We start from the raw sequence: 24,784 nt of genomic DNA, 5'->3' as shown, positions 1-24,784 counted from the left end.
CGTAAGCTCCACCTCCTTTCCTCACGTGCGCATGCGCGCTTGTATCCTCCAGAACTCCCTCCGTTTCCGCACGCTAGAAGATCGAGCTCACAGCTGCCGCCGAATTTAAAGAGACATGCACCACTTATTTAAATAAAACGACCACTGAAAAAAATCGATAGATTGTTTCCCGTTCTCTACGTTCATATCGTTCGGGATTCGTTACTGACCCACGTACTCGATGCTGTAATCTCTGAAGTGAGTCAGAGGTCCGAACATACTTGCCAGGATCTCTTTCCCTTTTTGCGGGCTTGAGCTGGAAGTGTATACTGGAGTGTAACTGGGTGGCAGTAAAGTAGACTGGACTTGTGGGGAGAGAGCTGGGTGGCCCCCTAAACGAAGTGATTTTAGCTCGCCGGAACAATCTGCAAATACGGAGGAACGGTAAACCATCGCGGCTCGGGGTGGCTGTTGGTGTGTTGGGGAAGGAAACACACCATGGCGAAAATTCAGGCACACAGCAGCACTACGAAGCAAATCAACCAGATCCAAGACATGGCCTATGTGGTTCAGAAGCAAGTCCAACAGCAGCACTTTCAGAAACTAAAGGTAAGAGGCGTTGCAGCAACGGGAGGAGAACAAAGTGCATGTGTGTGCTTTCTTACAATGGATCGTACATTAGGAAGTGCCGTGCTATTCGCGTGCATAGCGAAGCGTTCACGTTATGTGTGTGTGTGTAAATGCGTTTGAAAATCTTACGCACTATGCAACTTATCCGCACTGAGATCACAGATGATTTCAAGCTGGAAAAGTCCATTTATTTTCGCTTAACAGCACCGATTCACGGTCAAAGCGATGTTAGTTCACCAGTCAAACGTGATGAAAGTCTATCTAATGAATTAAAGTCAAATGTTTCATTTTTGAACAGGCTGTTTTTTACGGCTGCTCTTTGTTAACACGAAAGCCGGTAGCTATTTACGCGTTCCTACAAACATCACAGTCTGTTTGTTTTACGATTTAAAATGTTTATTGAATTTGCATTGGAGTTGATAAGACAGAGAGAGAATGATGAGGGGGGTTTTGCTCAGCTAACAGCTGCTTTTGTCATGAGCGTGTCTCTCTTCGTTTAAACCTGACCTAGAAAAGAAAATTAAAAAGTGTTTATTTAACATGTTTCAAGTGGTCCTCTTTTACAACAGCAGTTCGATGCCGCCTCAGTGGTATTTTGTTTGTTTTTGTTGTGAAATTTTAGCGGGTTGTTGTGAATAGCATTAGTGCTAACGCAGCACAGCTAAAAGAGTCATTGAGCGTCAACTGCCCTTTATTTTCCTCGTTGAATGATATTAAACCTACAAAGAAAAGGTAAACGGGTTTGCTTTCCACTCATACGTCGTTTTTACGTTTTAATTGCGTTAAATAGCTAAGCAAAGTCACTGAGGGCGGATTGTAACTGTCTTGTAGATTTATTTAGACGTCTTTTTGGAAACATTCATGTTGTAGCACCCAGAGAGGAAAACTGGACAACTCAAGTGTTCATTTTGTTTCTGTTACTTAATAAGTGTATTTACAGAATGACACGATATAAGTTATAGTAGATGCTGATTCAAAGTCATTCATTCTAATGGGTCTCCACATCCTTTAAACAAGTACAGCTTCATGGTTTTGGACATGGTGCTATGATTACACCATTGTTAAAACATGCAATACCGTAGACTGCTTTGGGAGAACTGATATTACAGCATCATTATTGTATCATAGTATACCACCACATTACTTTTTATTGTTTTTTGTATTTGGAAAGCTAATAAGTTTTTCACTGCTGCAGGTGGAAGATGCCTTATCGTACCTGGATCAAGTCAAAATCCGCTTCGGAAATGATCCAGGAATATATAACAAGTTTCTGGATATCATGAAAGAATTTAAATCTCAAAGGTATGTAGTTATCTATAAACAAGTGTGTTTCTTATCACAAAATCGCTTTTAATGAATGATTGTGTTTTTATCTCCACCAACAGTATTGACACGCCAGGCGTTATCAACAGAGTTTCTCAGCTCTTCCATGGACATCCTGACCTGGTGCTGGGTTTTAACGCCTTCCTGCCTCCTGGGTACCGGATCGAAATTCCCAAGAATGGAATGGCATTTCTCCAGTCACCATTTTCCTCACAGGTAAGATTTGGGGTGGATCAATAATTTACTATTTGTCTGTGTTGCCGTCTATCAGTCCTTGAAATCCTTGAAAGTTTGTGAATCTGGGGGAAAAATTCAAAGCCCTGTGAGGTTTATGAAAATATACGTGCATAGATACAGGTCATTGAAAGTGCTTATTTTATGCAAGAAGTTTTTGGAAAAAATTCCATATTATTCCCTGTGTAGTGTAGGATAATATCATAAAAATTCTAGACTTTGCTAAACGGTTCGCTTTAAATGCTTATATCTTCTGTATGCGAATGTTGATTCATACCAAAATGCTTTTTTGCATAGTTGTGTTTGACACATGAAAACGTCTCGGGTTACATATGTAACTGTTTTTCCCTGAGAAGGGAACGAGACGCTGCGTCTCCCTTGCCATACTTCCTGCGTCCCTGTAACGCCGTCTTTGGCAATATTTCAGATAGCGATATACTTCCTGGCTCCCACATCACCCTGTCTTTGTCGTTAAGCCTCACCATTGGTTGAATTTAATATACACATTTAGACGCACTTACCCCTGGAGGTGTCACCCAAATGTCACCGCAGTGACGCAGCGCGAGTTCCCTCGAATGGTAACTGTAACAATGTATCTTAAAAGGTAACACAAAGTAACCTTGCTCTCATTTAAAATGTGTCCTCACATTTAGTCCTTGAATTTAAGGGTATTGGACCTGGAAAGTCCTTGAAAGGTCCTTGAATTTGAAGTTAACTAAGGTGTGGGAACCCTGGTCTATGTTTTGTTATTCAGTTTAAATTTTTTTACTCATCTTTCATGTTCAACACAAATTCGGTTTTAAGTTGAAGATTAGGATAAATAAATAACACGCCCAGCAAATAATAGCTATCATTTTAATGTCTATGTCAGTGGTTATCAAACTTTTTCAGCGTGCGGCCACCCTTGTGTATGGTGCATTTCTTCGCGGCCCCCCAAAAGAAAATTGATGACAAAAAACTGTTCTAAAACTTAGCATTTTTATTACACAAAACATTAAATGATACAAAGTAGTGCAGTTGGATAGTAGCCTCATATACATTTTTATTTAGGTTTAATTACACAGAATTCACGATAAATAAATGTATTTTATAAAATGTCATAAAACTAGGCACCCCCTGGCACCATCTCGCGTACCCCAGTTTAAGAACCACTGGTCTAGGTTACCTCAAGGTACCCATGGGTTATGGAATTTCTGGAATATCATGTAATTTTAAAAGGTCTTTTCCAAACATTGAAATTCGGGGGGTTTTATATATAATTTGGCACTGTTTATTTATTTCATGCATTTAAGATACATTTTATAAACTTAAGGTGTACACTACATTATCCAGACTCACGGCATCCCAGACATAGGTCATGGAAATTCAGTTTTTTAGTCAGGGAAAAGTCAATCTTTTAGATGCAACATTGTTTGCTGGGTTGCTGTGTTTTGACAATATTTTGTTCTTTAAATACAATTGCATTAATAAATCATAGTAAGAAAAAAACATTTATTATTTAAGTAACTAAGGTAAGTTTTCATTTCATACTGACTTAATAAACTTCAATCTGTTTGTCTCTTACAACGCAATGTAATGGATAAATAGATTTCTTAAAATGTAATATATTCCTTGCAGAGTTTTTTTTTTATTTCCCCTTAAAGCTCCTTTTTGCAGAATGCTTAAGCATGATGCGTTAAAATTACCGCGAATTGTGTCCAATGTCCATACCTTCAAACTTTTTGTATATTAGTTAAAAACAAATATTCTTTATTCGTGGAGATCCACGCATGTTGTTGTTGTTTTCTGTAAAAGAGAGTTTTGTTGTCCCTATTCATGAACTTATGTTTATGCGTTGGCATTTTAGATAAATATAAGTATGACTTTGGTTAAGGGATTCTCATTATTTCCATGAAGGTGTCTCCTGGTCTTGGAAGGAGCACCGGCAGTTCTGTGGTCAGTGCTGCTTCGTCATCATTGGCTGAAGCCGGGTCATCTCAGAACGAAGCGGTTACATCTCCAGAGAGCATTGCTTCATCTTCTGGACCTCCTGAAAATTCGTCCAGGTTGTCGCTTCCTCTTCCCAGCCGAGAGAGCCAATCACAGCCGGCCACCACATCAGTGTCACCTCCCACATCAGAGCCAAGTCCGGTGGAGTTTGACAGCGCCATCAGTTACGTCAACAAGATCAAAAATAGGTTTTTGGACAACCCCGAAACCTACCGAGCGTTTTTAGAAATTCTACATACGTACCAGGTAAGTGCAGAAGTGTAACGAAATGTTTACTGTAGTGATGCAGGGTCTCTGCTCAGGGCTCTACCCTATTTGCGACCTGTGGCAGGAAATCCAAATCGATGATAACACAATAATAGATCTGCGTACAGAAAACTACACAATCATATTGTTGACTTTGTCAAACAGCAGTCTGGTACATGACTTTGTTTGTAGGCATATTGTTGTAGCATACACCTTGTGCACACTGACCTCCACAAGTTTCATATTAGCCAGCCAATCAGATCAAAGCTTGTAATTTTGGCAATTGTCTGCTATTTTTTTGTAAGCAGGCAAAGAATATGTGTCGACACTACTGTTTTTGAACACATTCAACTACTTGGTCTGAATGTCTGTCAAAGCATAACAATGTAAACGGTCATTTTATCTAATCTGAATTAAAACAAAATAAGATAAGGGCAAAAATATCTGCGTGTTAGACCTTGGAGGTTAAATGCAGACAAATAGATTTTTTCCTTCAGTATTTCAATGCTTATTATTATAATACTTAAAGGTGCAATGTGTAATTTTAAGAAGGATGCACAGGGTTCCCACGGGTCCTTGAAAGTTTGTAAATCTGGGAAAAGAATTCAAGGCCCTGGAAAGTTTTTGAAAATATACATACATAGATACAAGTCATTGAAAGTGCTTGAATCTATTTTATGCAAGAAGTTTCTGGGAAAAAATCCATATTATTCCCTGTGTAGTGTAGGATAATATAAAAATTCTAGACGTTTTAAGCACACATGCTAAACTGTTCGCTTTAAATGCTTATATCTTCTGTATGCGAATGTTGATTCAAAATGCTTTTTTGCATAGTTGTGTTTGACACATGAAAACGTCTCGGGTTACGTATGTAACTGTTGTTCTCTGAGAAGGGAACGAGAAGCTGCGTCTCCCTTGCCATACTTCCTGCGTCCCTGTAACGCCGTCTTTGGCAATATTTCAGATCACCCTGTCTTTGTCGTTAAGCCTCACCATTGGTTGAATTTGATATACACATTCAGACGCACTTGCCACTGGAGGCGTCCCCAAAGTGTCACCACAGTGACGCAGCGCGAGTTCCCTCGAAAGGTAACTGTAACAATGTATCATAAAAAGGTAACACGATGTAACCTTACTCTCACTTGAAATGTGTCCCCACATTTAGTCCATAAATTTAAGGGTATGGGAATTCCAATTCACAGTCTCACCACTAGATTCGCTAAAAACTACACATTGTTCTTAACTTGAGTCACTGTTTAATTAGTTTGTGCCATATTGTTTTTATTTTGTTGCTTATAATAATTACTTTACGACTGCTACCTGAAGTTAAGTATTGTAACAAGTAGGGGTGCAGCGATATATCGGCCGATGATGCATGCTATGCTTCTCAATGAATTACGGTGCAATGCCGCTACATCCAAAAGCCAGAGGGCGCTCTTGTGCAGAAACTCACTATGCGCTGGAGATGAAGAACCATACACACGCTTAAGGATATATTTATATTGCTGTTCTTCAAACTTTTCAGGTATTTTCATGATAATAAAGAATATGTATAATGATTATGTTTGATGCTTTTTCAAATGCATGTTATAAACGACTCAAACTAACAGTGATTTCAGATAGATAAGGACTTACTGAGTACATGAAATTGCGGTGAATAACATTGCTTGTGCGATTCAGAATAGTTATCGGCCACGTATTATTAGTGTATATCGGCATTTATCGGAGCATCTCTATTAGCAACCCTGCATCAGCAGCTGAAACCCTAAATATTTTGCCTAATTTTATTGCACTTTTAGGGTACCAGTGTTGTTCTCCCAGCTCTATTTTACTTCCTTTCGCTGAATCTGTCAGATTTATATTCGAAAATACTGTGCAGATTCAACCTCTGGCACCAGTGATCACTTATCTGTGCTGAAGGAAATGGGTTCTCGTACTGTTTTTCAACCCATCCCGTAAACACATTGATGGTCATTGATTTTGTGGATTCTGTGTCCATCTACAGAAGGAGCAGCTGGAGGTAAAGGAGAACCGAGGCCGAAGCACTGGAGGAATGACTGAAGATGAGGTTTTCTCTAAAGTGGCGAGTCTTTTTAAAGGCCAGGAGGATCTGCTTGCTGAGTTTGGACAGTTTTTACCGGATGCAAAGAGATCTCTGGTGAGTAGTAACCAGACTTTAAACGCAGACGATAATTATTTGTATAAATTTTGACCAAATGTTGTATCTCTGTATGTCAGGAGATTTAAGATTTGTGTATTGGATTACAGTTCACTGGAGGCTCTTTGACTGCCAAAGACCATCTGAAGAAAGCCGATGAAGAAGAAATGAATAAACAGAGCAAGAAGAGACCCAGACCTATGTTATTACCACACATGACACCGCTTTTGAAGGTCAGCATTTATTTGTGACAACCACACACAGATTTTACAAAACCTGTGTGTCTTAAATGTGGTGTGATGTTTAACATAAGCATCACCCTTTATTGTTAATGGTTAAAAGCCAAACCAAGCTCCCACCATTAGTGAATATCTTGGAATGGGGTGTGCAATGTTTTTTTTATTATTTAACTTCTAAACAGGTTTTTGTATTTGTAAAAAAAGTATTTTAAAGACCTATGAAGTTAAAAAGTCTTCGTTAATTATACTTAAACTTTTTCATCCATGTAGAAAAAAATGAAGTATTCCTGTTCCAAAGATCCATCATTTGCCTCTGTCGGAAAACATGGAGTCCTGCGGGAATTCACGTTTTTTGACAAGGTGAGAATAGTAAGCGGTAGTGTGCTAGTATTAGCCTCAAGATTCTTACATTAAAATTGTTATTTACTTTATTATAATTTGATGGTTTCAGGTTCGTCGTCTGCTAAAAAGTCAAGAGGTCTATGAGAATTTCCTGCGCTGCATAGCCCTTTTTAATCAGGAAGTGGTATCGGGGGCTGAACTCCTGCAACTTGTGACTCCATTTTTAGGGTAAGAATTTTTAAAAAATTTTTTTATCAAATATTATAATTGCTTTTGTACTCGTATGACCCTTGTGAATCATTCTGTAGGAAGTTTCCAGAACTCTACACCCAGTTTAAGTCATTTTTGGGCGATAAAGAGCTGTCTCATGCAGTCTCAGGCCTGTCTGACAGATACATGGAGGGTGGAGGCAGAGAAGTGGACTACGCCTCCTGTAAACGCCTGGGCTCAAGCTACAGAGCCCTGCCCAAGACCTACCAGCAACCCAAATGCAGCGGCCGTACGGCTATATGCAAAGAGGTATTACGTTTTTTACACAACTGGATATTCGTCCCAAATATGTGCAAGAAATATCTGGTGTATAAAACATTAAAGAAATACAGAGACAGCCGCTGTACTAGGAAGGGTGCCATGTACATGTGGTATAAATTTTATAACAAGTAGTAATGCATATATGAAGAGTTTAGTTCCAAAACGCGATTTTTAAATGAGTTACCGCCAAAATCAGTATTGTATCTGGTCAGTATTAAAAAGTAAATTCTTAATTTTATGCAAAATTCAATATCCAGCGTGTTATTCTGTCATCTTTTCTCCCTTTTTTCCCAAAACGTGATAAACGCCAGACCTCCTTTTCTGCAGAATGCAATAAATCCACTCAGCAAATCACAGCGCACCATTCCACGCATTGTAAACATTGATGGCGGAGCTTTAATACACACAGAATCCTAGTTTTCCTTACCTACTTCGTACTTTGTGATATAAAATATACATTTTGTTCGGCATTGATAAACCTGTGGTGGTTTTCTGTGACGGGAAAGAAACGCAAGCCTCCAAAATCGAATAATTTAACGCGAGAAGTACTCGGGAGAAGGAAAAATGCCGGCTGTTGCTTGTTCTCCTGACAGCATCAAGCTTCTGTCATGCTAACACATTGACCCCAGGGGATCTTATGAAAAACTTTCCATTATTTTACTCAAAGTCAATGAAAATCGAGCAGGACCAAAACATTTTACAGCTGATCGCTGTCAAAAAAGTTCAACGACGACGTCCCGAGGATGATAGCAGTAATGACAGTGTTCTTAATATGACAAAGTAAGTGTTTTGATTAATGTTTATGTTTTTAAACCGTGTATACCACTAGTCAAGTAAATTAATATAACATCACATTTATATATTGATTCAAAATAAATTTTGAAAAAAAACCTTGTCATGGATTTATTGCATTTTGTGGAAAAAAATCAGTTTTTATAATAAATCTTTGAAAATCAAATTATGGATTAGATTTTTTTATGTTATTATAACCTAAAGATGCTACGTGAAAGTTTGTTACAGAAAATAGTGGTTTTCATCTTGTCACTTTCTTGGTATAGAAAACACTATTTTACCAAAATTAGTCAAAATAGATTTATTGCGTTTTGGAACCAAACTCTTCATACATCTATATGTTTATGTGTAAATGGCATTACGGCAGTAAAATAGATTGCATATGCGATATCTTATTGATGTTTAAGGAAACTAACTTTTGGTCAAGAATATGAAATTCACAATGTTTTTAGTTGGCTGGGTCACTCATGATATTACCAAATCTAAACGGGACCAAAGTATCTGTGTGAAATATTGTCATCTCAAAGGCCACGCATTAAAATTTTCCAAACAATGATATAGCAAACAGTCACACTTCAGTAGTCAGAAACCTTGTTGTATTTACATCAGTTTAAACTTGTTTTATAGGTGCTGAATGATACCTGGGTCTCATTCCCGTCCTGGTCTGAAGACTCCACTTTTGTGAGTTCCAAGAAAACACCTTATGAAGAGCAACTTCATCGCTGTGAGGATGAGCGGTTTGAGGTAAGATGAACAGATGCAGGATTTTAGCTTCTAGGTTTTACTCAGAGATCTAAACCTTATTTTTGCTTGATAGCTGGATGTTGTCTTGGAGACTAATTTGGCAACAATCAGAGTTTTGGAAAGCGTGCAGAAGAAGCTAGCCCGCCTTTCACCTGAGGATCAGGAGCGCTTCCGTTTAGACGATTGCCTGGGCGGCACCTCTGAGGTCATCCAGCGGCGTGCAGTCTATCGTATCTATGGCGATAAGGCTCCAGAGATCATAGAGGGTTTGAAGAGGAGCCCGGCCACGGCGGTACCTGTAGTACTCAAAAGGTTTGTCTTTACCTACTAGGGATGCTTAACGATTAATCGCGATTAATCTGTAGCGGAATAAATTTTTTGTTTACATGATGTATGTTTGTGAACTGTATATAATAAATTTGTATAAATAAATGCAGACACATGCATGTATATATTTAAGAAATGTTTACATGTGTATATACGTTTGTATATTTATGTATAATTTATATTATATTTATATATAAATATAAATACCTAATATATAAATATATTTTTTCTTAAAATTTATACATGCATGTGTGCATATTTATATATTCATAATTATTATACACAGTTCACACACATATATGATGTAAACAAAAACTTTTATTCTGCTATAGATTAATCGCGATTAATCGTTAAGCATCCCTATTACCTACTTATTAGTTCTTGCTCGCTCTCTGTCTCTGCATGACTTGCATTTATTGTTGCATGAAAAATGAAAGCATCTCTATTTAATGGAAATTTCACATTTCAGTATATTTTGAATCGCAATTCAACTTCCTTTCATTTACATTACATGTATGCATTTTGTGAATACTTTCATCCAAAGCGACTTACAGTGCATTCACAACTTTTAGCACGACTAATGCAATGTCCTACCGACAGAGCTACAGAAACAGATTTCCCAGTCTGTTTGCAAACATGGTGCAAAATCTAAGCGTAAGCAACAGTAAATGTATGTATTATTTATTTACCATAGATTGAAAGCTAAAGAGGAGGAATGGAGAGAGGCCCAGCAGGGCTTCAATAAAATCTGGAGAGAGCAGTACGAGAAGGCGTACCTGAAATCGCTGGACCACCAGGGTGTGAACTTCAAACAGAATGACATGAAGGCTCTTCGATCCAAGAGCCTTCTCAATGAAATCGAAAGCATCTATGATGAGGTGAGCGTCTACAAGAGTGCCTCGGTAGCTAAATAAAGGGGTTTGGAAGGGAAGCGGTTCCTGATCTTTTTGTAAAATACTTAAAAAATCGAACTGGTGGATTTCGATTAGGATACAAATCAGAAGACTTGAGTGTGAGTTAAAATTGAGCGTCAGTTTTTATTTATACTCGCAATTATGCTGTGAATGAGTGTGGAATGATGTGATTTGTAGTCTTCACCTCCATTGCCAAATCAATCCAAACTAGTGTTATAACTGTTACGTTATAAAATAAGCCAACAGTGTAGCTTTGTAGAAATGACAACAGAGAGTGGTGTGCTAAACGGTACAAATACTACCCCATGCGGTAGTGCGCAGATCGGCAGATGTGTGACATCAAAGTCGCAAGAGTCCTTTCTTAATCGCTATGTCCACCTTATTTTCAAACGCAGAAGTCTGTGATGTGACGTATGTCCATTCTTTGTGCGAGATGTCTGTTTCAATAGCCGGCCGGTAGAAAACAGTGTGGTGGGAGCACGCATAAAACACGATTTTAACAGTAATGGTAAATATTTACTACATCTGCCTTGTATAAACCAGTGTGAGGATGAAATAAAGAAGATCTAGTAGTCAATCATTTTGTGTTGTTGCTCGATGGTGACAGGTCTTCAATGTTCAACTATAAAAGCTAGAGACATACCAGTATCTTTACAATGGGAAAGTCAGTTGAGTGTTTGTACATGGAATAGACCAAGAATTTGTGTTTTTAACCTTTCAGGCGATGGTTTAAAATGTCACTAATGTCCCTCTGGTGTGAGTGTTTTTTTTTTTTAACGGCAATTATTAATTGACAACAAAAGTATGTGTAAAACTTACCAACTATTATAAACACTAACTAAAAAGTAGTTTGTCGTTTATATTCTGTACTGTAATCGCATTTTTGTAATAATATATAGTAGCAGAAAAAATAAACTGCTAAATCAGCATATTTTTATCAGCATAATATTAGTTGTTTTTGAACAATTATTGTATTTATTATTCACTGGCGGTGTCTATGAAAGGTTTTACTGGATGGATGTGTGAATACCGGTAATGGGTGCACATGCGCCACATACACATTTGGCTCTTCTGCGTGCCTTATGGTTAAAACAATTGTTTTGTAGAGATTTACTGCGTTTGTATCTGCTATTATGGCAACCCATAACTGCACAAATTATGTCAGTCTTCCTGGATTTCATAATAAACATTTAAAATATATTCTTTATTGTAAAGAAACCATCACTCGGGACTCTCTCTTGCATGACTTTAAACTTTGGTTATATATAACTTTGTTGAATTAGGGCTGCATGATTGCAACAAAAATCATAATTGCAGATTATTCACCTTGTTTGATCCCGAGCTCCTTATTATATTGTAATTGAGACTTTACATTGAAGTTTTGATAAGTTTTATAACTTTCTGTGAAACAACTGCATGGTTAATTCTAAACATTAAAAACTAAATAATATGTACAGAATAAAAGGCTTTATGCCCATTCCTGAACTTCAGCCAGCTCCTTGTTTCCTGTCTGCCATTATTGGACAAACTGATTAATCCAGGTGTGCCTGACCTCAGTAGTCACAAACAAACTGATTAATCCAGGTGGGCCTGACCCCAGTAGTCACAACAACAACAAGCAGACACACCTGGATTAATCAGTTTGTTTGTGACTACTGAGGTCAGGCACACCTGGATTAATCGGTTTGTCCAATAATGGCAGACATGGCTGAAGTTCTGGAAGTTGTGCAGCTGGGCATAAAGCCTATTGACGATGGGCCGTTGAATTATTTGAAAATAATAAACACCCAAGGTGGGTATGCATTATTTTAAAATAATTCAAGTCAGTTATTACGCTTTTAGAAAGGTTACCACAGACATTGCTAAGACATTGCCTTGGTTGGTTATTTTAAAACATTTATCAGGTCAGGTGTGCGTTTATTAAAAATAATGCATACCTGTGGAGCTTTTCTCAGAATAAAGCACCGTGGAATAAAATGTAGCTAAAAAATAATTATCTGAGTTGTTGTTAACTCTTTCCCCGCCATTGACGAGATATCTCGTCAATTAAGAGAAAACGCTTCCCCGCCAATGACGAGATTTTCCGTCTTTCCGCAATACCGCTATTATCCACCAGGTGGCGCCCTTCCGCAACTTTTTAAAACCGGAAGTATTGCCCTATGGCAAGCTGCTGCATGTCCGTGTCTGTTTTAAAGATCGCTCTGAATATGATCTCTATGAAAAATCCGTCATAAAAATGGAATTATCTCTGCTTTTTGCTCAAAATATGGTGTTTTTGCAAAAACCTACCCATATTCAAAAGCTGATTACAAAAGAACCACTAAAGGTAGGATGAAACGTTTTTTTTTGTTTGAAAGCAGAGGGTCTGTTCTTTCATTTGGTATATTGTATGTTTATATATTTAAAGAAGAACATTTTCTAGAAGGCATTAAACTTTGGTGAAAATCATGAAAAACGCTGGCGCTGGCTGGCAACTTTTTTTTAAAAATGCTGGCGGTGAAAGAGTTAGTAAAAAATCCAAAACTAATGGCTAAAGGACATGTCATCTTCTCGATTAATTGCTAGCGAAATAATACATTTTAATGCAAAAATCATACATATTGTGATTTTTGAAAGGTTTATTGAACAGTTTTGAATCCCAACATGCGTAAAAGTGAAAGGGCACCACTCGGGCCAGATGCCGGTTTAATTTAGAAACGGTACATGGCTTTATTGTGATAACAGATGCTTTAGTCAGAAGCTATTGCATCTTCATTCTTTCCCAATGACAACAGAGGACAGTGTGTAATAAGAATATCTTACTTCAAGAGTCTCGTGTTTCATGCAGATAACGGCTTGTTCTCTTTCTATTTGTCATGCTGAAAGCCTGTGGCTAAACTTAAAGCTAAAGTTTTATTTATTTCTTGTTTTTTTGCTGTGTTGTCATATTTTCTGACCAAAACCATTTTGTAAGGGTTGTTTTGACAACAACTGGCATGAGAAGCCTTTAGGGGACACGTTGTGAAGTCAAGTCATTTGTATTCATAAAGCACTTTTCACAGTACATTGTTTCAGAGCGGCTTTACAGCGAATCATACTGCAGCATCAAATGAGTCGCTGTTGAGCTGTTTCAGCGAAAAGCCTCTTCGGAAGATTAAAGTGTTTTTGTCTTGAGCAGGCCAAAAGCAACTGGAAAGGACTGAAAATCTCTTTAGATGATAGAAATGGAGGAAGCTGTAATATTAAGTGTTTTGTGTCTTTGAGGCCAGACGGATTTGGTTATTGTGATGCATGTATATAATAGGGTTGTGCCGATAGGTGATATTCTGGGGTATGGCCAACAGCGGGCCTTCATGACGATAATTGGCATGTTTGCCCATTTATAGTTTTAAGGGGGACAGAGAATGAAAAACCATTTTTACCTTGTCTTTGTTGAATAATGGTAGTCTACCCGCATTCACAAACATACAAAAAGTGCTAGACATGCTAAACATCCAGTCTCATAGAAATTCCTCTTTTAGAAATGTCAGCCAGAAAACGGCCCAATCTGAAAAACTGATGCTTATGACATCACAGATAATTGGCTACAGTTTTTGAGTGGCAGCAAAGTCAGCCAATCAGTAATGAGACTGCAAGTTAAGCCAGTAGGGGGAGCCAAATAAGTGCAAAACCACTTGTTTAAAATTCCCCACCCTAATAGAGCTATCTGAGAGAGGTTTTTTGGAAGCTTCTAAGCCATTACAGACCCAAACAAAAAATCCTACATGTCACATCACAGAATAAGGATAAATACTCCGTTCAATCATTCCATGTCACCTTTAAACTATTATCATCTTAGTTTCACATTAACATGTGCATTGCGTGAATTTCCTTACATGATCGGGTTTGTGGGCTTCACTTTGAGCGAGAGAGCTTTTAACACGTGTGGCACGGATTCCTTCTCCTACCTGGACTACCTGAATGCGCACGTCTTGGACTATTGCTCGGACCTGAATGTGCGCAGCATGGACTCCTTCTTGCACCTAAACTTGTAACGCGCATGACTCGGACTCTTACTCGCACCGGAGCTTGTAATACGCACGGCTCTGATATTTCCTTGCACTATGGAGGTTGTTAGGGGTTTAAAACCAGTAAGTGTGTCGTTTTCGATCCCTGGCATGCAGGAAATTTCAGATGACCTGGGCTTTAATGACGCTCTCGGATTAATGACATCAGTTTTAAGAAGGTTGCGTTTGACAGTGACCGTTTGTGACAATTCGGCTTCTTTTTTGTACTTTTTTGTGGCTTGTCATAAATGAGTAAAAAATTTACAAATAAATAATGCGTAAATGATTGCCCCGCCCCCAAATACTATTGTATATCACAATCTCACAAGCTGACGATAGGATGATCTCACAATGGGCCATATTGCACCACACTACAGTAGTATGTATCTTGCATGAACTGATGCAAACTACTTAAAGGTGCAGTGTGTAATTTTTAGAAGGATCTCTTGACAGAAATGCAAAATAATACACAGAACTAAATTATCAGGGGTGTATAAAGACCTTTCATAATGAACCGTTATGTGTTTATTGCCTCAGAATGAGACGTTTTATCTACATACACAGAGGGTCCCCTTACATGGAAGACGCCATTTTGTGCAGCCATGTTTCTACAGAAGCCCTTAACGGACAAACTTTTTTACTAAGTTGTCTCCAATAAGACATGTTTGTCCAGTGGTGGCTACCGTAGCTTCTTGAGTAGTGGACTGAGCCGTTGGTTGCAATTCGCAACCTCACCACTAGATGCCGCTAAAATTTACACACTGCACCTTTAACTTATCTAAATTCACCTAGTAGTTTGGTCAAATTGTATATTAAATGGCACATATCATAAAAATCTGACTTTTTCCATGTTTAAGTTCTATAATTGGATCCCCAGTGCTTCTATCAACCTAGAAAATGTGAAAAAGATCAACCCAGTAACTTAGTTTTGCTAAAGCATGTGAAATAATTGGTCATTGAAAATTTGCTCCCCTTGTGATGTCAGAAGGGGATAATACCGCATCTTTATTTGGACTATCCAACCACGCCACTGCCATTTAGTGCAGAGATCAGCTCATTTGCATTTAAAAGGACACACCCAAAACGGCACATTTTTGCTCACACCTAAAAAGTGGCAATTTTAAAATGTTATAATAAATTATCTGTGGGGTATTTTGAACTTAAACTTAAAATATTTACCCAAAAATGAACATTCTGTCATAATTTACTCGCCTAAACCTGTATATGTTTCTTTATTCTGTTTAATACAAAAAAGTGACAGTAAGCACACAGTTGATGGTACCGATTGACTTCTATAGTATTAGTTTTTCCAACTATGGAAGTCAAGAAGCTCCTACAGCTTTAGAACAACATAAGATTGTGTAAATGTCATAATGTTAATTTATGGGTGAACTATCCCGGTAAACATCTGTCTTCAGTTTTGGTAAGGTGTTTTGAACAGCGCTTTTCTTTCTGCGTTCTCAGAGGCAGGAGCAGAGCACAGAAGAGAGCGGTGTGGGTCAACAAGGTCGCGACGGATCCGGCGGCATTCCGGCCAGTGAGCCTCACATGGTCTTCACCTATGAGGACAAACAGATCCTGGAGGATGCCGCCTCCCTCATCATCTACCACGTCAAACGACAGCCCACCATCCACAAAGACGACAAGGACCACATCAAACGCATCATCCAGCACTTTGTTCCAGACCTCTTTTTCACCCGCCGTGGCGAGCTGAGCGAGACAGAAGATTTCACAGATGAAGAAGTCGATGGGGAGGATGGCTCCGCCCAGGGAGGTGGACTCTTGACGGCAAGTGGACAGCAACCAAATGAAGAATCCAGGCGAAGAAGATGCACTTCCCCTCAGAACATGGACACGTCCGCGGCTCCCCGCAGCGTTAACCAAGAAGGTGGGTCGTCTGTTGATCTTCGGGACCCTGAGGCGGAGCACCAGAAAGAGTTGGATGGCGTCTACAACCTGTTCTTTGTTAATAATAACTGGTACTTCTTCCTGCGGCTACACCAAACTCTGTGCTCACGGTTGCTGAAGGTTTACAGGCAGGCGGAGAGACAGCTACTGGAACATCGGGCGGAGCAGAACCGGGAACGACTGCTCATGGGAGAGGGGCGCAGGGAAAAGTCGAGTGACCTCGCTATGGAACTGCGCCTTAAACAGCCAAGTGAGTAGACTTGATGCTTGTCAGCACATGCAGGTGATTCTCACGAAATCCAGATTTAGAAGGTGTCCTGCATCAGAATTTTTAAAAAGCCCTTGAAGCCAATTTTTTTGCACATATAAGATTAAGGTCTGAACTTACTATAACTTACCTGGTAGCCGTCTTGAATGTCACAGTCAATTCTGTCCCTTCCAACATTTTTTTTTGAAAATGTTAGTTCCTTGAGGGCTTAAACAATGATTGAAAATTGTTGCGGAGGATGAGAAAATTGGTCTTGGACACATTTATATTCCTTATTATTGTCTCTACATTTACCAATGATCACCAAATACCACATGTTTCTTTACTGTAAATATTTATAGTATAACATGCACTGAAGCTATTTATTTTTTAATACATTTTTCATGTCAAAGATCCCAAATCCAGTCATGGACACGTTGCGGTAATGAAAATTGTTTCCCTAAATGTGGAAAAACAACAAAATTGGTTTGTATGATGTCATTTGAAATCATGTGCAAAATAGTACATGAAGATTGGCTTGTAACTGTATTCTTATTTTGATACTCTTACTTTGCATTTACTTTTTTATCAAAATGTTTCATGACACATCATAAGTCTAATTTCGCGAGAATCACCCATGCGCTTTCATGTTAAACCGGTTTACTTCCATTACTAAATAGTGCTTGCTAATAAGGCAACATCTTTATTGCTGTTGTTTCAGGCGAGGTGGAGTTAGAGGAATATTACCCAGCATTCCTGGACATGGTTCGCAGTCTATTAGATGGAAACCTGGAGTCCACACAGTATGAGGATACGTTGCGAGAGATGTTCACCATTCATGCCTACATCGGCTTCACAGTCGACAAGCTGATCCAGAACATTGTCAGACAGGTGGGTTTATTCTATGTTGGGATTTTGGAATTCATTTTTTTATGCTGTTTCACTTCCTTTTTCTTGTCTCTACTGTATTTGATTAAATTGAAGATGCTCATCTTGTCTGTGTTTGGTTCTCGCAGCTTCAGCACCTGGTCAGTGATGAAGTGTGTCTGCAGGTCACAGAGCTGTACCTTTCGGAGAGAAAGAAGGGAGCTGCTGGTGGAAATCTCTCGTCCCAGTGTGTTCGTGCTGCATGGGAAGCCAGTTATCAGTGGAAGGCAGAGAGAGTTATGGCAGAGGAGAACTGTTTTAAGGTTTGCATTAATATTCTCCCTGACCACATAATGCTTTAACTCTCTCCATTGATGAGTAATAAATGCGACTTATAGTCCAGTGCGACTTATATATGTTTTTTCCTCTTCATGACGCAATTTTTGACTGATGCGACTTATACTCAGGAGCGAATTATAGTCCGGAAAATACAGTAATCCTTTAAGCCAAAGGTATACTAGGGGCGTATGCGCGGCATCCACATAATGTCATTTTCATTTCCGCAGCTGTCCATGCGCACCATCCGCATGCTGCCCAAAATTTAAGACCACACGGACAGTCAGCGTACGACAGTGCATGCACGTGAAAATGTTGAGACCGGACACTACACTATAAACAATAACACAAAGGCCATAGACAGCATTTGCACACACACATCATCTTTTCTTAATTTATTGATTTCTGTTTTTTGTTCTCTTGTTGTTTATTCTAAACTTTGTTTGCATCGGTGGATCTGCTACTTTTCTTCATCTATCCTATTTTTTTTATGTACTGTAAATGTTGCAAATCAGTGCAGCCCTGATAGCCTGGTAGTGTAGTAATTTGAATAAGAAATTATTTGTATTGCGTATACGTGTCCAACGCAGCCATTTGCATGTAGACGCGGGGAGTATACTTGGAAAGCTGCGCAGATGCGTGCGCTCGCGAGCCGGGTGTGAAAAAAGTATACCCCGGCCTTTACCCACCTTATAAAAAACTGTAGATCCGAAAGCAGTTAATACTCTGTGTATGTTTTGATCATCATTCTGAATCTCAACTCTAACAAAAGTTATTTACCAAAATGCAAACATCTCAGCTTTTTGTTCAAATATTGGTCTTTTTGAATACAACTTACCCATATTTAAGAGGTGATTAAAAAAAATGAAGATGAGGATGAAAAAGTTTGATAAAAGCAGATAGTCTGTTCTTTCATTTGATATATTGTATGTTTATATATTTAAAGAACAACATTTTCTGGAAGACAATAAACTTTTGTAAAAATCAAAAAAGTGCTGTCGCTGGCTGTCAACCTAAAAAAAAGTGCATTAAATGCAGTTAAAAGTCGCTTATTATCCTGTCCTGTTTCCTCTAGAGTTTTTGACGACAAGCATCGTTGCGTCTTAGGGATGCATTTTTGTGGAACAGACTTGATGTCGTTTACTATTTTATTTTTTCCCTTTTTCACCAGGTGATGTTCTTACAAAACAAAGGTCAAGTAACATTAACAATCGAACTGCTGGACACGGAGGAGGCCCAGGGTGATGACCCACTGGATATTCAGGTACTTAAACTCAGAAAATGCTATTTAAAGGATAGTTCACTTTAAAATGAAAATTCTGTCATCATTTACTCATCCTCACGTTGTTGTTAACCTGTATGAATTTCTTTTTTGAATGATGAACACACATTAGATAGTGACCATAGACTTCCATAGTAGGAATAAAAAATATGATGGAATTTAATGGGTACCGTTAACTGTGTGCTTACCATCATTTATCAAAATATTTTCTTAGTCATTTATCACAATACTTCCAAAATATTTGTTCCTACTATGGATGTCAATGGTCACTTACTGCTGTGTGTTTGCCATCATTTCTCAAAATATCATCTTTTGTGTTCATCAGAAAAAAGAAATTCATACAGGTTTACAGCAACATGAGGATGAAAAAATTATGACAGATTTTTCATTTTTGGGTGAACTATCTTTTTGATAGTAATATTTATTTAATATTTATCTATAGATAGTATAGATTAAACAAAGTTTTGTTTTTTTGTAGTAGTCTAATCAGCATTTATATTTGCCATGTATTTGGTTGTCTTGTTTCAGAGTCTGTCTAATTACATGGAGCAGTATATAGGAACTGAGACGGTGTGCTCGCAGACAGAAGGCTACTACTTCAAGCCTGTATTTCTACCCAGGTAAAAACACTTAACAGCTATATTTGTATTTGTTTATTTTGTCTTTCCCTTTATTTAGTACATATCTTTATCCTAACAGTGCATACATTAAAATCATTTTTAAATAATTTGACATCTACATCAATATTTTGTTTTTATAGTACTGTTATATAAAAGGGTTAGTTCCAGTTCTTGATTCTTGTCTGTCAGTAGCTGTGTTTTATTTACTGCACAGCACCCTAAGTAGCATAAATATATGTGAAACCTTGTTGTTACTGTTTATAGTCAACCAGGGACTATTTTTCCTGCGCATGGGATGGATTTAGTGATTTTACGTCATGAAAGTTGTGCTGATACATATTTTTTGCTTTGAAGGTGCATGTAACTTTTATAAGGATCTCTGAAAACTATAGTTTCAGTGGTGAAAATGATCTTAGAATGAGCCATTTTTATCTACATACACCACGGGTCCCCTTACATGGAAGTCAACATTTTGCACCGCCATGTTTCTACAGTAGCCCTAAATGAACGTATCACTTTACAGAGCGCTTTTCACCACTACGTTGTCTCAGACAATGACATGTTTGTCCTGTGGCGGCCACCGTAGCTTCTGTATGGGTGTGTCTCATTCAGCTCCCTAGCTCCCGCGGTCGTGAATCAGTATATCGTGTACACGGGTTCGGGCACTGGTAAGGACCCTAGCACATTTGGACGCTGTTCACTTATTTTCCTGTGACGGGACTGCATAAGCATGTTGTGATCATTTAACTGTTATTCATCAAGAACCGGCAAAACCAACATCTCTCCGACTCGTTTTTTTTAAACACTTGAAAATGTATATTTTTCCAACATTATTTTCCTACATATCTGTGAATAAATTTTGGAGGCATTTTACATTTAAATATTTACTTATAAAATACTTATAAAACCCTTATAAAGTATCGCCCTAGGGCAAACGTGTATGTTTTGAGGATCACTCTGAATCTGAGCTCTATCAAAATTACTTCACAAAAATGGAATTATCTCAGCTTTTTGCTCAAAATTTGGTATTTTTGAAAAACCTACCTATGTATGAGAGGTGATAAAAAGAGAACTAATGAAGGTAGGATTAAACAGTGTTTTTTTTTTTTTTTTTTTTGAAGCAGAGGGTCTGTTCTTTCATTTTATACATTGTATGTTTATATATTTGAAGAAAATTTTCTGGAAGGAATTAAACTTTTGTGAAAATCATAAAAAATGCTGGTGCTGGCTGGCAACTTAAAAAAAAAAAACGCTGCCAGGGAAAGAGTTAAAGCTCCACTGTGTAAGATCTACTCCCATCTATCGGTGAAATTCTATATGACAACCAACTGAATATTACTTTCTAGCCCCCCCCCCATTCGGAATGCGTTTTAACTCATACTTTTTGTCCATTTATGACCGCTTCCCTCCAGATTACTGAGGGGATGGTCTGTGGATGAGTCCCTCTCCTGTCATTTAAACATGAGCGAGAGTAATGACGGGTTTAAATGGACGCGAACTAATATTATGTCAGAGTCCAATGCTTAGGTTTTAAGTAAACATGTTACATGTCCGTGTATATGTAAGAGCTTTCTCTGATATTGGTGAAATAAGATCCCTCAACTTTCACATGCTTGTAAAATGAAACGAAAGACGCGCAGATCAGCAGTGTTTTATCAATGAAAGGCTAAAAACAGGGCTGTCACCGTGTGTTTGTGCTAGAGGTCAGAAAAGATACCTCAGATTACATAAATGGGCGGAGAGACGGCGTGTGGCTGTTCGAACACATTAAACCACATGCGTGTTTACACTAACAAGTGTTATGCATAATCATGCTAAAGTTAGCCAAGGAACTATAAAACTTCAAGTTTACAACATAGACTGATGTAAACGATATGCTGAATTACCTGTGGAGAAGATAGAAAGTGCAACTTCAGTGTCCCTTGAGTCCCATCTTGGAAAACTAACTCCAATATTGACTTTGGTCTTGTTGTTTTTCCTGTCATGTTGTCGTTTTAAATCCCCTTTTCGCTTCCTTGGCAACGTGTTTTAATGTCCTCGAGAATTTCAACAGGCTTTCAAATCAAAGCATTAGATCGCGGGATCATCACGGTTTGCAGCTGTTGCAGCCGAAGGATTCAGTCTGCACAGGTCGCATATGTGGGCTGCATAAGTCATCAAGCCTGGTTTATTTAAATTAACTGAGCATTACATTCACAAGTCATAAGCATATTACATAAATTTACTATTAACTAAGAATAATCGTCAGCTTTATAATTGTTAATATTCTGAAATAAGACTGTCTTGATGACGTATACCGCCTACACATGCAACCTCCGGAGGCTTCAGCTATCGGCCAGCGTGAGTGTAGTCTGAAAGCGCGAAAGGCGGAGCTTGAATTTCGGGAATGTCCCTCGTCTGCGAATGTATTTCAAAGATGGAGGAACAACATGGATGCGCCAGTCGAGCGACTCGACCGTATTTATTTTAAATAGCAGATTCAACACTTACGAGAATACTTTGATTAGTGGGGTGGAAGTAATTACACATGAATGAGCACATACTTTTGAAAGAAAACATGGGTTTTTGCTAAGAATTAACTCAAAAAAGTACACAATGGAGCTTTAAGAAACAAAAGTTAATGTGCAGTTTAAGTGTTGTTCAGAAATATGTTGTTTAATTCTGATCCTTGAAATCGTTGAAAGTTTGTGAATCTGGGGAAAAAATTCAAGGCGCTGGAAAGTTTTTGAAAATATACATACATAGATACAGGTCATTGAAAGTGCTTGAATCTATTTTATGAAAGAAGTTTTCTGAAAAAAAAAAACTCATTATTCCCTGTGTAGTGTAGGATAATATCATAAAAATTCTAGACGTTTAAAGCACACATGCTAAACTGTTCGCTTTAAATGTGGTGATTGGTGATTCATACCAAAATGCTTTTTTGCATAGTTGTGTTTGACACATGAAAACATCTCGGGTTACGCATGTAACTGTTGTTCCCTGAGAAGGGAACGAGACGCTGCGTCTCCCTTGCCATACTTCCTGCATCCCTGTAACACCGTCTTTGGGAATATTTCAGATACCAATATACTTCCTGGCTCGAATGTGACCCTGTCTTTGTTGTTAAGCCTCACCATTGGTTGAATTTGATACACACATTCAGACGCACTTACCCCTGGAGGCATCCCCAAAGTGTCACCGCAGTGACGCAGCGTGAGTTCCCTCGAAAGGGAACTGTAACAATGTATCATAAAAAGTAACACAATGTAACCTCGCTCTCACTTGAAATGTGTCCCCACATTTAGTCCTTGAGGGTATTAGACCTGGAAAGTCCTTGAAAGTTCCTTGAATTTGAAGTTAACTAAGGTGTGGGAATTAATTGTGATTTTAGCACTTGATTTAAGAAATACCTGTCTTTTCCCATCCAAATAGGACTTCAGTCATGCAAGACTAAAATAACTGCCCAGAGGCATTGCAAACATGGCTGCCCAGTGGTGTGACTTCCCTATGATACAACACAACCTCGAGTATGGTATTAAATCTGCACTGTTAAGAGCAAACTGACCTATGTGTCTTTCCTGTAGAAATCTGAGACATTTCCGTGGATGGCAGCTCAAGCAGGTGGAAGCCATGCGCTGCAGGAGAGAGTGGCACAGAAAGATGGGCGTAGAGACGGCCGGGAATCTGGATTGCCGCTTCAAACTTAACACGCACAAGATGGTGTTTGTGATGAACTCGGAGGACTACATGTACCGCAGAGGAGCTCTGGTGAAGGCTCGAAGGGTACGTCGAATGAACATCTCCACCCCAGAAACGTTAAAGGGATAGTTCACCCAAAAATGAAAAATGATGTCATATTCTTGTAAACCTGTATGAATGTCTTTTTTCTGATGAACACAAAAGAAGATATTTTGATAAATGATGAAAGGTCTGGAGGTGAAATAGAACGTCAACTTTATGCTTTTTGGGTTTGTTTGTTTTAAAAATAAAATCAGATGTCTTAAACAATTTTGTACACTGTATCTTCTGCTAATGTTTTGTCCCATCTCTCTCCCTGTAGTCCCAGCACAGAGTAGCGCGTGCTCAACACGATCGTTTTGACCAGTGGCACCAGGGCTGGCTGAGGGAGCACGTATCCCCCGCCGCTGAGCGTGGAGTGCAAGACTGGCTCATGGGAGAGGAAGATGAGGACATGATCCCCTGCAAGACCACCTGTGTGTCCACGCAAGTCAAAGGTTTACCTGTTAACAGGTACCAGGTGCACTACAACAACAACAAGGGCCCTGCTTCACCTTAACTCGAACATTTGGGGAGGATTTTTGTGTTCTGTATCTCTTTGTCTTTTTTGGCTCACTCATTCTCACTGCTGAGATTAAACAAGCTTGCAGATGAACGATATGAGAACCGACAGCAGATCAAAGGAGAAGTCGCATCACATACTGTAATCGCCAGAAAAAAAGTCCATCATGACGGATGCAGTAAGCGGACGTTTCAGAAATGTGAATGTCAATTTTTTTTAATTAAGAAAGTCCATTGTAGTTTTTAGCTCCTGAAAGAGTTTTCTTTTGTTTATACTGAAGTATTAAGAGACTAGGTTTAAAGTATGTCTACAAGATCTGTATGTCTTTTTGTACAGCACAGTTGACTCAAGTGCTTGAGCAATTGCATATATATGGCAGATTTTTCTGTGTGCATTCTTATATGTGCATTTTCTTGGCTATAAATAATGACTTTGAAAGTTATTTCCTCTGGTGCACACTGGCATCTTTTCCTTAATGTCCTTGTTTTAGTTGTACGTTGCTTTTTTGTTTCGTTTTGTTTTTCATCGTCTCATAACTGAACGGAGGAGCGCCAGTGTCACCCATCAATCACTGTTCATGATCTATGGTCGCTTTTGTTAAAACATTCAGATTATGTATGATATCAATCTCGCCAAATCTTTGCTTTCGTTTGGTGTAATTTTTACATATTAAAACTGAAAAATGAAATATCAGTGTTTTGAAAAAATAATGTATAACATTTATCCTGTATCAGTTATCACAAAATAAACAACCTAGTTGTGCAACCTA

General features: G+C 38.5%; 1 protein-coding gene across 2 annotated transcripts; it reads left to right on the top strand.

Annotated features, from left to right (window-relative positions):
* Positions 1–68: 68 nt before the first annotated feature.
* Positions 69–24,784, top strand: sin3b (SIN3 transcription regulator family member B). 2 transcript variants are annotated; one of them, XM_065248425.1, is made up of 19 exons: positions 69–588; positions 1,805–1,911; positions 1,995–2,148; positions 4,063–4,401; positions 6,407–6,559; positions 6,670–6,792; positions 7,069–7,158; positions 7,250–7,368; positions 7,449–7,659; positions 9,091–9,207; positions 9,281–9,519; positions 10,229–10,412; positions 15,938–16,631; positions 17,350–17,519; positions 17,645–17,818; positions 19,003–19,095; positions 19,642–19,733; positions 23,300–23,498; positions 23,776–24,784. In XM_065248425.1, the coding sequence occupies exons 1-19, from the start codon at positions 478–480 to the stop codon at positions 24,010–24,012; spliced, it is 3,606 nt and encodes a 1,201-aa protein (XP_065104497.1). In that variant the 5' UTR covers positions 69–477; the 3' UTR covers positions 24,013–24,784. The 2 variants fall into 2 exon arrangements, with proteins under 2 accessions (XP_065104497.1, XP_065104498.1); XM_065248426.2 differs by lacking the exon at positions 69–588 and adding an exon at positions 1,075–1,341.

The sequence above is a fragment of the Paramisgurnus dabryanus genome, chromosome 11, assembly GCF_030506205.2.
Source record: "Paramisgurnus dabryanus chromosome 11, PD_genome_1.1, whole genome shotgun sequence".
NCBI classification, from domain to species: domain Eukaryota; kingdom Metazoa; phylum Chordata; class Actinopteri; order Cypriniformes; family Cobitidae; genus Paramisgurnus; species Paramisgurnus dabryanus.
This window is presented reverse-complemented; position numbering and strand designations above follow the sequence as displayed.

What these genes read in the sequence shown, in the direction of transcription:
- sin3b (XM_065248425.1), top strand. Translation starts at nt 478, where the DNA reads ATGGCGAAAATTCAGGCACACAGCAGCACTACGAAGCAAATCAACCAG. An exon ending in CGGATGCAAAGAGATCTCTG is followed by an intron (nt 6,560 to 6,669) that starts GTGAGTAGTAAC and finishes ATTGGATTACAG; the next exon opens with TTCACTGGAGGCTCTTTGAC. An exon ending in GTACCTGTAGTACTCAAAAG is followed by an intron (nt 9,520 to 10,228) that starts GTTTGTCTTTAC and finishes TATTTACCATAG; the next exon opens with ATTGAAAGCTAAAGAGGAGG.